Source organism: Haemorhous mexicanus, chromosome 8 (assembly GCF_027477595.1).
Source record: "Haemorhous mexicanus isolate bHaeMex1 chromosome 8, bHaeMex1.pri, whole genome shotgun sequence".
Classification (NCBI taxonomy): domain Eukaryota; kingdom Metazoa; phylum Chordata; class Aves; order Passeriformes; family Fringillidae; genus Haemorhous; species Haemorhous mexicanus.
In genome coordinates this window covers 30,094,782-30,107,847 of record NC_082348.1, presented here as the reverse complement: position 1 = coordinate 30,107,847, position 13,066 = coordinate 30,094,782, and the positions used below count along the sequence as shown (strand labels likewise).

Below are 13,066 nucleotides of genomic sequence, written 5' to 3'. Positions count from 1 at the left end.
AGAACAAAGCCAAGCTGCAGCAAACCAGGCTTACCCAACGTGGTTTTCTAAGCTGTTTCCTGCAGACTGAAGGCTCTGTCTGTGCCACATATGTTAGTTTTTAAAGGGAGTTGTAGCCTTCAAAAGGATTTGTTGTGAGGAATGAGACCTGTAGCATGGGCAGCTTTGAAGATGCTGTGAGTTTGGCCATATGCTGCACGATGGTGTCAGCCAGTCTTGGTAGGTGAACTCTCTAAGGGGACCTAGAGAGAGATGGGCACCAGCTTTTTGGTAAAGCCTGCTGTGAGAGGATGAGGGATATTGGTTTCAAACTCAGAGGGTAGATTTTGACTAGATAATAAGCAAGGAATTTTCTTTATGGTGTGGATAGTAAAACACTATCCAGAGAGGTGGTAGTTGCCTCATCCCTGGAAACATTCAAGGTCACCATGGAGATGGATTCTGAGCAACCTGGTCTAGTTGGAGATGTCCCTGCTCATTGCAGAGGGGATTGATTGGGCTACAGACCTTTAAATATTCCTTCCAACCCAAACTCTTCTGTGATTCTATGTAATGTGAGAATCAGGTTGAGCCATCAGTGAGCAATGCCAGACCTCTCCCCTCCCCATAGCCAAAGATGACAAGATAGTTGGGCTCATTCCACTAGAAGATTTTTTTGCCTTTTCCCAGTTTTTATGTTTGATGCTGAATGTTTGATGTTGGAGATCCTAGTGCCAGCTCCATCTGCCCCTTTGAAACTCCAGGTCTGCTCCACCAGAGCTCCCTTTGCAAAAGCATTTAGCTCTGGATCCTCTGATGGCCTTTTTGCATCATCCCAGGCACTGTAAGCCCTTCAAGAACAGTGGCAAAGTTTTATGCCATGGTGCAAACATGGCAATGAGCTCCCTCCTGAGAGTGAGGGAGCAGACTGTGGCCTGATTACCTGTTGTTCAATTTTATGTGTGTTTGGTGGGAAGTTTAATAGACTTGGGTGTTGTGTTACATCCTAGAGCGCAAGGCTGGAGGCTGTGCCTATAAAAATAAGCATGAAGGCTGGTGGAGCTGGAGTTAGGCCAAATGTTCTACTAAAGACCATCAGATTCTGCAGTAATCTCATGCTGAGTGGCTTTGGGGGGGGAGGGTTTGTTGGGTAACACGCATGTGTTAATTGGAAATGGGAATCTTAGAGTTTAGTCATGTCTGGAAATGTCTGAGGTATGTCTGACCAAGAAAAATCTCATTAGAAAGCTGTAATTGTTTATTATATTGTTTTTGCAACTCTTAAACTTTACATTGATAAAATTTGCATTGCTGTTCCACAAAAGCTCTTTTCTGTAGCTGTTGGTAACAAAAGCCCGTGGGAGTCTTTCGTTAACTTTACGAAGTAAAATGTGGCTCATGGGCAATGCATTAGCAAGGAGGAAAGAATCCCACAATGTTGATTATTTGAAGGTTTCAGGGAGCAGTTTGTCTGGTTAAAATGTGTGACCTGCAGACCGCATGGAAAACTTTAAATACATTCATAAAATTCAGTTTGTGTGTGATTGATGAATTTTTGACTTGTTCTGTTGAACTCCTTCTCTTAAGGTTTGTTTTTTTTTCTAAGTTGGCTGAAATATGCTTGCCCAATCTGATTCAGCAATTATTTTTCCTTGGCAGTTTGGGATGCTGACAAATGGGAGGGGACATCTGTCCATATCTGCATTTACAGTGACTCATGAATGGTGGGGATTTTGGATAAAATGTAGTATCTGTATTGGTCTGAAACTTATTTTTATGCTGGGTTTGTTGCTTTGTGAGACATGGGGAAGTGTCAAGGGATGTGTGAGGAGTCTGGAGGGGAGTGGAGCTGCGTAGGCTCACAGGAGTCAGCCTTTAGAGGTCAGATATGGCTTTATTCTGCTGCCCTGCACATTTTTCCCAACAGTTATGTTGTTTCTTGAAGTCTTCCCAAATTTGCAGAGGTCAACATTTTGTTCCTTACAAGAAAATGTTTGTTTGCTTTTTGTTCTTACAGCAAAACAGAATCTTTCTCTGATGTCAGCGTTTAATTTGTATTTTCTGGTGCGTGGAGTTTGTGGGCTGCTTTGGGCAGCAGCAGTCTTATGTTACTGAACATTTGTTGTTTTATCACTGAAACATTAAATATTTGGCATTCCAGGGTAATAACTCTGTTCTGTCTGTTTGAGGTGCCATCCTTGTGGCTGCCTTCTGCTGGCATGGCTGTTGTCGTGTGCTTGTTTCAGAGACTGAGCTGCTTCCTGTTGATCTCGACTGCTTTAATATTTTAGGGTTAACCTTTTTGGTTTTGACTTGCCTTTACTCCATTGTGTCTGTCTATGCTATTGATTCATCCGATTTTCAGCCACCCTGGATTATGCAGGACTTCACAGAATTGCTGTGGAGCGCACTGGCTTTGCTCCTGCTGCACTCCTACCTGGTATTCCAAATGCTACATTTGCAAGAGCAGGGTAGGGAACACATTGATGGGAATGAGACCAATCATCCTGGTTTGCACCAGCCTTGGGTGACCATCCCATTGATCCTGTGGAGAAGAAAGTCTTGTGCTGTTGGGAAACACAAATGCAGCGTGCTGGGAAGATCTGTGTGGCAGTAGTAATAGCAATTTTATTCTCAGTTTCATTGCCTCCCGATGCCAGCATGATCATGTTCACCTTTGAAATGTTGTTGTTGGGGCCAGTGAGGTCCTTGGATGGGTTTTGACGAGGGTTGTTGTCCCCTGTGGATTTCGGGTACGTCACAGCTGCGTGTGTGCTGGCTGGGGGCAGGACTGTGCTCTGCTGCTCCTGCAGCAACATGCATGAGAGCCTTTCCTCCTGCCAGATCTGACCCTGCTCTCTTGTGCTTTCATGTGTTTATCCAGCAAGTCCATCCTGGGCTGCTGGTCTCCCTTTGGGACTTTGAGGAGTGGCAGGTGTGGTGGCTGTCCAGCTTCTTAAAGGCAGATGGTTTGAGAGCTGGACCAGAGCAGCCATCCCTCCGCCTGTGATGGGAGCCCAGGGGCCCTGAGCTTCCTCCCATCTCCTTCTCTTCCTCCCTTGGGGAATGCCTGTGTCAATTTGAGCAATTTTCCCATCAGTGCCTCAACAGTTTTGCCCTTTGAGGGAAGCTACTGAGTTGTAGTAATAATATTGTTGCAGCTGCCACAGGCTAGGACCTTGAAGCCTGCTGCTTCTTCAGATGTGAAGAAAGGCTTCTGTGCCCAAGGCACATCTTTTCTGTGATAGCTTGTAGCCTAAGAAGTATTCTGCCTCCCTGCAAATCTTGCTTTGCTTTGTTATCTAGACAAAAATCCCGTGGGTCCTCTGGCCCTTCGCATCAGCCTGCCCTGGCAAAACAAACTTCGTAACTTGCCCAGAGTCAGGAGTAAAGATTTTCACAGCAGGTTGGCTGCTTTTTACCTTGAAGTGCTTTGTGGGAGGAGAGTTATTTATCTCAAGGCAGTGCTTTGTTTCCTTTCCTTTTTGTACGGCTCCCACGATTCTGAGCCTCGTGTTTGAGGCACTGCTTGTAGGGCTCCGTGCAGTATTTGCAGGAAGGAGTAAGAAAACAGTACTAAGGATCAGAGAAAACTGAATGCATGTGGTGGGCTGTGTGTAGGGGTCTTCTCCTCCCCTACACATCTTTCTTGTTTGCCTCTGATGTGATACTTTGAAAAAAGAGAGGAGAAAGTGTAGGAAATGCCTCTAGTTACAGTGTTAGCTTTGCCTCAAGATATTGTGTATTTCTTCACTAAGGTGATGATGACATCTGGGGCATTTATTGGTGGTTTTAGTGCATGTTATATGAAACCAAAACACTAAAGGAAGAGTAATGAAAGACTGAGAAATGAAGAAATAGAAGCAAAAGTGTCCAAGAGCTGTAAAAGCCTGGCTTTCACCCTGAGGAGCATAGGATGGCCTTGGCTGCAAGAGGACAGAAAGTTCCCCTTCTCTCCCCCCACCTTTCAGGAACATTTTGGAATGAGTGCTCTCACTAATGTTTTCACCAGTGGCTTTTTGCACAGACACATCCAATCTCCAGCTACTGTTTGCTTCTGGAAACAAGTCTTTCTCTTTTGAAAAGTGGGCAAGCACTGATGTTTGGGGGAGTTTAAACACTGTCTTGAAGATTCCTCATGCCACCTTTGAGTTGACTTCTTCGTTGCTTATTTTCAGGTTTTACCTGTATTTGTATCCTGTGTAGCAGCTCTTTTTGTTTGTATAAATCATCCCAATTAGTAACATATTCATTAATAACAACACTGGAGTCTGTCATGGTGATACTGAGGCTAGCAGCAGTGTTCACTGAGCAGGGCAGAGATTTCTGTGCCCTCCAGAAGCTCAGAAGTGGAACCTGATCGTCCGCGCTCGTGCATCCACCCCGCGTGCTCGCTCTGACTTGCAGTGTGGGTGTCTTCTGCCAAATGAGCTGCTCTTACTCCAGGGCTTGGATCTCAAACAGCTTGCAGTGCAGTCAAGGGCTTCATCCTGGCCACTGCTGGTTGCCCACAGCCTGTCCAGGCTGCTGCTGCTTGCACGGTGGCTTGCAGGATCAAGCCCATATCCTCTTTGGTTATCCTCTTTGGCTTAGGTGGGCCTGTGTTGTCATTGTTTGCTCTGGGATGCAAATGTAGGCTTCTGCCTTTGTGTGACCTCTTTGAGCTTTGTTTCTTTAGTCACTATATCAGCCATTAATGTACTTGGTACGGGACTGTTGCTTTGTCTCCTCACTTTCTTATTTTCCTTGATTGCTTTTCCCTTCTCATCCCTTCAGGACCTCATCTGCTGCTCTTCTGGGTAGGTTTTCTTTACAGTCTTTACTGTCCCATGCAGGTTTTACAAGGCTGCCTGTCCTGGTTAATAACTGCAGTAAGCACATAGAGTAGTTTACCAGGATTGGGTTTTTTTTCTATTACAACATACAGACTTTGTCCACTATATTTCTGGGACTAAAATGCTGTTTCTGGGAAGGTGAGCTTGAGCAAGAGGGTTTTCATCATCATGGAGAGCAGTCTGTGTTTGTTCAGAAGCCCAGTGATATATTTCCCTGCTCAAGCTCCCAGCTGACTGAAGCACAAGCAGTGTTGGCCCAGCATTGTTTCAACCTGAACTGCAGCTGCTCAAAATAAACTCACAGGTGGAGTTTATTTTGTGTGTGCTGCTGTGGAACGGTGTGGGCAAACCCTGGAGTGTTACAGGATGAAATCCATATCTGTTTGTTTGTTTGTCTTTTTCAAGTACCCTGCCCATCCCTCTCCACCAAGCAATACAAACACCTCCACTGCCATACACAGGAATGGAGTAAATCAAAGCCCCAGAAGCAGCAATGGGCTCAGGTGGTTTTGCTTTTAGTCTTGATGTTGCTCTCTTCCTTACTCTTTTCAAACGTCATCTCTTGCAGCTTTATGCTTCCAACCTGAAAAAAAACAATGGACCAGAGGCACGGAGCATTTGGCTATTTTGTTATGGCCAACCCCAATGTAAAACAAATTTGAGCTCACAACGTGATTGTTCAAATAATAGGTGATGTTTTAATACAGTGCTGATCTAGCTGGTAAGGCTTATTAAAATGGGAAACTTCCTTAAAGTAAAGTTGGAGTTTTAAATTTGCCCGGCTCAAAACACTTAGGACATGTAAGTACAGGCTTCCTCTGCCATCTCCTTGGCCTCAGCTGTTCTGAACATGCAGTGGCACACGTGCTTAGGAGTTGGCAAGATCCAGAACTGCAGTGGGGCAGGCAGATACAAAGGAAAATGAGTATTATATTAGAAAGATAATTTTCATGTGTTGCATTAAAAAAACCGTCCGAAAACCAAAACACAGCTCTCCTCCACCACAATGAACACAGTGCTGGGCAAGCCTTGGTTTTGGATTAATTCCAATTAAACCTAGTCACACTTTTCTTTGATCCTACTTTTTCTCCCATTCCAATCAATCGTTTTGGTGGTGAAACCCGTCAAAGATCTAGGAGCCAAATGATTATTTGAGCACAGCCATTACTAAAGGAATGTGCATTATATATATCTGGAGTATTAAAATTGGCCTGCATAAATGGAGGAATCCAAACTAGCAATCTTATTTTACTAACATTTCTTTGTTTCCTATTTCTGTGCTCCAAAGTTTAACAAATTAAATAAATGGAGAGAAGCCTTGTTGCCCCCTGGGCACTTGCCAGGTACATTTGCACCTGGGGCACTTTACAGCAGGACTAACTTGTGTGCAGCAGCAATTTCTCTGGGCTGTTACAGGCTACAGGAGGTAAGGAGCAGTGGGTTTGTTTTTAGCAGAGCTGACAAAGGGGATGTAGGGTACAATTCCAAAAGGCTTGCCACAAATCCATGTGGATGTTTAATGATATGTTTAATGATTTTAACCTCTGCAGAAGGTTGCTTGGCAGAGATTGCCACAGATCCAGAAAAGCCTTAAAGGGATACAGAGAGGGCTTTTACAGCAGCCCCAGGTGGACAACTTCTGTGCTGCTGCCTCAGCTGGTGTCAGTAGCATTCCCTGGCTTCTGCAGATGCAGTCTCCTCTCTTCTGGCCCTTGGGCCCAGGAGGAAAACCAGCTTTATCAATATACTGTATCCCAGGGTGTGAAATATCCTCCTGTTAGCTGGAGTACTGCTCTTCTAAAGGATGCCCTTCTTGAGCTGGCCCGCGCTGCCTCTATCCTGTGTACCAGATTTTGCTGTGCACCCTGGCAGCAGAGGTGTTTGGGGACCTTCCACTGGGCTCACTGAAAGGTTTCTGCAGCCTCTCAGCTGGAAATGTCCAGTTTATAGCAATAACTTGCCCTAGCCCTCGACTGGTCAGAGGCTGCTGCCTGTGCATTTCTCACAAGCAGCAAGAGCCTTGTTGTCACCTTGCTATTTGAGGCTTTTTCTTGAGCCAGTCTGCTTGGGTGAGAAAGGCTCTGAAGGCCTTGCATGGTCCCTGTAAACTTGAAGTAGCACTAATATCTTGCCCCAAGGGGTTACATTGGCCTCCAGCCCTAGGGGGAGAAAGCAGGACGTCAAAGAGTCTTGGTCATTGCATCTGGACCAGGATTTAGAAGTAACAAACATTTAACAGCTTTTCCAGTTGAATTGGAGTTTGGAATTTTCTTCCTGCTTGAGGTGTTAACCCCTTATCTGAACAGGAATGAGTAGTATGTGTTTTTTGGTGGAGGATGCAGAGTGTGCTGTCCTTTAAGCTGCCAGAGATTCGAATGCTCTGTTCTGAAGCAGGGTTGCTGTGCCACAGGAGAGAGGCCCTGAGAAATGATGGGTGAGGGTCCTTTTGCTTTGAGTTCTGAGCAGACACAGAATTCACCTCTGTGAGCTGCATTAAAGTAGAAGCTGGGAGGAAGGAGTGCTATCAGGAGTCTAGCTAGCAAAGCTTCAGGAGGCAGCAGATCTCATCCAAACTTGCATAGGGAGACCATGTCAAACCAAGAAAGAAGTCAAATCTCCTGACTGTATTCTGTGCATCCATCATCATGAGGCCACTCTTTTTTCATTTTTGTTCTGAAGCAGGAAAATGCAAGAATCTCTTTTGTCCCTGGGGTGATGTGGTATGGTCTCCCACCACTCTTGGGCGTTCTGCTTTCAGCACTGGAATGTTTCTGTGCCTGTCGCTCGCTGGAGGATTTAAGCCATTTATTTTGTTTGTTTATAATAGAGCTCTGGTGGGAAGACAGATGTTATGTGGGAAAGCTATTTTCCGGATCTGCTTATCCCTGTTCTGTGCAATCTCACAGACCACCAGTAGCAAGTAGCTGTTAGGCACCAGCTTTGAGAGATTGGCATTTTCAGAAGAGGAAATGTATTAGTTCTTGTAAGCAGCTTTGCAACAAACCCAATGACTTCTTGGCACACTTTGGCTTGGTGTTTAAAATGGATTGGAGTATGTCTTTGTTTTAGTATAGCCATTTGACCTTTTGAAATATTAGTATTTTAGGAAATGGCCTGTATTTGTTCGTATCTGGCAGCAAAGAGCTGACTTGAGTTCCCAAAATACATTGTCTAAGCAGCACTTAGCTATGAAGACATGGTTCTAAATAAATCTCATTTAAATGCCTGTGTTCAAAATAAAAAAATCAAGGTTTTCACTTTCAGTAATCTTTCTTTATCTTGAAGTCCCAGGGTACTTCAAGGAACTTAGCAATTAAATTGTGTACTATTATGATAGCAGAATAGGGACAAGTCTTTGTGTTCCCAAGAATTCATGTTTCAAAATATAATGTTTGAGATTTGGCCTTCAGCTCTTTTCTGCTGATACTTTACAGCACTGCTTTCACAACAGGCTGAGCTCACAAATTCCTAAGGTTTAGGAGGAAACAATTTATTGTTGTTTTATCAGAGAAGAGTCCTAATTGGGCTATCTGTGCACTTGGGAAGTCTAGAAAGCTTCTTACTCTTGGGCATCTGTTGGTCTTGCCAGGAATCTGCAGACTTCCAAATTGCCAAGGCCACGTGTGTCGAGAGGGCAAAGCAAACACTGTAGAAAGGCAATTTTAGCATTTCCATCTTGTTCAGCCAAAGAGATTAGGCATAGCTGAAAAATTATTTCCTCCATAGAGGGAGGATGACCACAAAACCAGAACAATTTTTTTCTTTATTTGAAGAACATTTTCATAAGCACACACCGCGGCGTGTGATTGAAAGGAGCAATACTCTTAAATTTTTGGCTGCTTCTGATGCATCCCAGGAGTAGGAAACACTACAAAGATGAGCTATGAGAGTCTCTGGAGACCTCATGCCACCTGTTTCGTCACTGCAGTCTGGTTTATTCCACTCAGTTTGGAACAGAAGATGCCATGTGAGTTCACAGCTTGCCTGTGCCTGTGTGTGCAATGGAAAATGGGAAATATTCCTCTCCTCGCTTTCTGCTTAGGACCAGATTTAGCAGCATTTAGCAGGAAGTAGCTTTAGGCATGGAAGTTAGATCTGGAAGGGTTGCAACAATTATTATTTTTAATTTCTTATTTCAGCCCTGGCTGTAATTTGGTGCTCTACTGAATGTGCTGGTCAGTAGCTTGGGCTCCTCATGCCTCTCCTCCCTTTTCAAAGTGCAAACTACAATATTTTCTCTGAGAAATGTTGCAGGGAAAAATCGAAATAGTGTTTGTAGGTGCTGAGATATCAGCACAGAAGCCCTTTAGAATCATAGCACATTTAAAAAAAATTATAGCTATTTTTTTCTTCTGTAGTTACTGCAAATGTAATCCAAGTAATGGGAACCTGTGGTGCTGTGTAGGGCATATCCACCTCCCAGGGAGCACTGGTTCCTGGAAAAACCATGTCTCATCAGGTGTCATTTATCTGTTTCACTGTTGTGGAAAGAGATCCCAAACACTTGGGGTTTTTGTTAATCTTTGGCAGTATCTGCAGGCAGGGTGGAATGGGGTTTTGGCATTTTTTGCTGCTCAGTGGATTTGGTTGCAGCCCTTGGAGCTGGAGGGAGGCACAGAAGGCTGTGGGATATCTGACAGTGGGCTTAAGGATTCAAGTTAAGGGTGTCAGGAGCAGGCATGGGAGTCGTGGTGTGCAGGATTGGTCTTCCTTGAGGGCAGCAGTGCAAGGGGTCCAGCAGAGTGGAACAGCACATTTCTGCCTCTCCTTCCCAAGGGTGGTGGTTCAGAGAACATTGGGAATCTGGAAATGCAAATTGCACTTCACATCTGCTGAGGAACCGTGGCAGGGCTTTGTCTGGCTTGAACCCTGACAGCAAATGTCTCCTTTGACAGAAACCTGTCCAAGGCTGTTCCCCTTCAGGCTTCTTCTGTGCCTGGGGCTTTGGCAAGGGGACATGAAGTTCCTCCTGGGGAAGGGGGCACGGTCCAGTGCCAGCCTTGCCTTTTGGGGTTTGGTGTGAGTGGCCAGGGCCTGCAGCAAAGCTCGTGTGACATTTGCCATGCAGATGGAGTCAGTCCTTCGTGAACATCTGTGTCCTTCTGCCTGTCCCTCCCCCAGCTGAATTAGTCACAGAAATATGGTATGGTTGGGCTTTCTTTTAGAAAATGTTCATGAGAGGCTTTCAGTTATGCAGAAATAGCTACTTGGGACCCAACAGAGAGAGTATCTAAAAGGTGTTTTGGAAAGTATTCATTGCTACAATTAGGCCTTTTTTGTTTGTTTGTTTGTTTGTTTCCACAAAATTATTAAATGGGCAAATTATATATAAGCAGCAAAAGTATGTCCAGAAGAAAAACCCACAATACTTTTCTCTTTTCCTTTTACAGACTTACATTGGCAGTGTGGTGATATCAATAAACCCCTACAGATCTCTACCCATTTATACACCAGAGAAAGTGGAAGAATACAGAAACCGAAACTTTTATGAACTCAGTCCTCACATGTAAGTACAGCAAAGAAATTTTGGTTTTCATTCTGTCTGGGAACAGATGGTGCCAGCTGTCTCTCTCCTCAAAAGATCTGTTGATTAAAGCAACGAAAATGAAAATCACACCACCACCACTCCCCCAAAATGAATTTTTAATTAGCTCAGCCATATTTTAAAGTGAAGTTAAAATGAGTTCCTCTTTTTCTTTCATGCACTTAGGCCCTGGTATGTGCCTTTCAGAGCATTCCTCCCCAACTGTTAGCAGTAGCCAGTATTACAGCATTGTGAAGTAAGCAGTCTGTTTTCAAGGAAATCTGTTTCTTTCCAAGTCCAGATGCCTCCTGGGGGCCTCGAGGTGTTAAGTATGTTTGAATCATATCGTGTTACTTTTGATATCTGAAACTCTTCATTTATCTTTGTGCAATGCAGACCAAAAAAAAAAAAAAAAAAAAAAAAAAAGCCCTCTCATGATGAATGCAGAAATGTGTTGGATATGTCTGAATGGTAACTGTAGGAAAATGAAAGCTTGGTCTTCCCTGTGTTGGCTGGAAATGAGCTGAGCTCATTCATAAAGGACAGCCAGAGCACTCTGAATGTATCATGCAAACTTTCAGACTAGAATAGGACGAGGTGCTGTTTGCAGGTGTGGGTGGTGTGGCTGAGAGCAAGGTTTGTGGTCTCCAAGGTCTGCATGTTGCAGTAATCATTTTACCTTGGCAGCTTTAGAGGTGAGGCTGGAGCCAGCTGTCCCTCCCCTCAGTGGGACACTGGGAAGGAGAGGAGTTTCCAGCTGGTTGTCAGGTTGCACCTGACCCTTCAGCCACAAGTTCAGGAGACTTGGTGGTCAGTCAGTGGCCAGATAAGTGTCCAAACAGGGCCATACATTTTTACATCTTCCTTCAGTGTTAACTTCTAGGTTAAATTAAAATTATGTGTGCAAAGTGTTCTGGAAGTTATTTAGTTAACTGATTCATTTTTTTCCCTAATCATAGTCTGAAATGCAAACAGCCCAATAATCAGATCAATCTATCACTTCTGATGGTTCTTGGTCCTCTTGGTTCTGAACTCTGGCTAAATTCAAGTTTTCTTTCTTCTCTGTTGTTTAGCAAGCCCAATTGCTTGCTAAATTGACACAGTTCCTTGCTAACAGAACTTTCTGCTCTGCTAATTTTGTTCAGCTGCATAAAATTTGCTGTCAAATGATGGAGTATTTTTAAAAATAAAACCTGGGAGTTAAAGATTGTCTGGCATTCTGAAGGTCAGTGTATGTACTTGGTTACACCTTGAATCAAGTACGTAGTAATTTGAATATTGATCTCCACATTTTTCTGTCCCTCTTGAGAGATGGTTTTTCAGAACAGAAATGGTCAAGAGTCATTCCTGTGTGTATTATGAGAGTCTGCACTTGGTAGAAAAGTATTTCATAAACATCATGCACCACTAATGACAATAATTGGATGGTCATGTTCCCACCTGGCAGCAAGCACTTCTGGAGCCCAAACACTAGAAATCTACTTGGAGAGCAAGAGACTGAAGTGAGAAAATATTGACTTTTAATTTTTGTCATGAGATCTCAATTGCTTGATGGTAATAGATTTTCCTTGTAATTTTGGATAGAGTCCCTAGTCAAGCAAAGTGTAGGCCTAATTTGTTTTGACAGATATGATCTCTTCACAAATTTTCTTTATTTTGTATTGCTTCTGTGCGAGAGTTTTGTCTTCTGACACCTGCTAAGTGGACAAAATATCTTTGAAAATAAAGGATTAGGAAATAATCTTTGTTATGGTTTCTATTACTGACACATCATTTCCTAACTGTAGAAATATAAAATGATCTTATTTTATGGTGCCCTTGCTCCCCTTCCCACCTGTCTCTAGATGCTTACGGGAGTTGCAGAATCAAGGGAGTCTCTTTTGGCTCTGCTAAAATTGGTGAAATTCTCACCATCTTCAAGAGATATTTGATATAAAATAAGTGCTGTGTAGGCTGCTTTATGACATCTCTGGCAAGCCTAAACCACTTCCCATCCCCTTTGGTGTGGAGTTCCTCCTGCTGCACCTAAGGATTTGTGCCAGTCCAGTTGTCCACTCTGAAGCTGGTCCTTGGGTGCTGGTTAATAAACCATGAGTGCAGCCTGCAGCCAGGCCTGGGCTGCTCACTGAGCTGGCCTACCCTGCTGGTCAGGACAGACTGAGGACTGACAGACTTAGGGATGGAGCTGGCATCATCCCATCCTTGGAGCTGGCAGCTAATTCTAGGGTTGAGTGCTCTGGCAGCAGTAGGGCCCTGCTAAGAGCAGGGTTCAGGCGTGTCTAGGGAGGCTGCTGACCTACAGAGACCTTGCAATCTTCAAGGTGGTTCTTTTTTAGCTGCCCAGGAACTTAAATGAGAAGATACTGCAAGACAAATGGCAATTTGTGGTGTTTGTTCTGCCACGGGGGTAAAAAAAAACCCCATTGATTTGTGGAAATGTACATACTTAGTTTTCTTTGATGTGTAAATCTCTGTAGAGCCATGGACTCTTCAGAAGAATTGATTGTGGGTAAGACCACTGGGAAAGACTTTTGGCTTCTGTTGTGTGATCCTGAGCAAAGTAAAATTCTTGATTGTTTGCAAGGAAACTAATGCATCCAACCTAGAAAGTGTGTCTGGAAATAAAATTAGATGTGCTGTGTTCCTTATTTTAACATCTCTTTTGTATAAATAATGTAACTTTGGTACTAGTGCTAGCTAGAAAAATGCAAGCAATTCATTAAAACAA

The 13,066-nt window shown here is 43.8% G+C and overlaps 1 protein-coding gene across 4 annotated transcripts in view; it reads left to right on the top strand.

The window, feature by feature from the left end:
• The window catches only part of MYO1B (myosin IB), a 108,624-nt gene that overhangs the window by 18,750 nt on the left and 76,808 nt on the right, over positions 1 to 13,066 (top strand). For all 4 annotated transcript variants that reach the window (XM_059853413.1, XM_059853415.1, XM_059853416.1 and 1 more), the window contains exon 3: positions 10,205 to 10,320. In XM_059853413.1, coding sequence (XP_059709396.1) covers positions 10,205 to 10,320 — 116 coding nt within the window. The remainder of the gene's footprint in view (positions 1 to 10,204; positions 10,321 to 13,066) is intronic.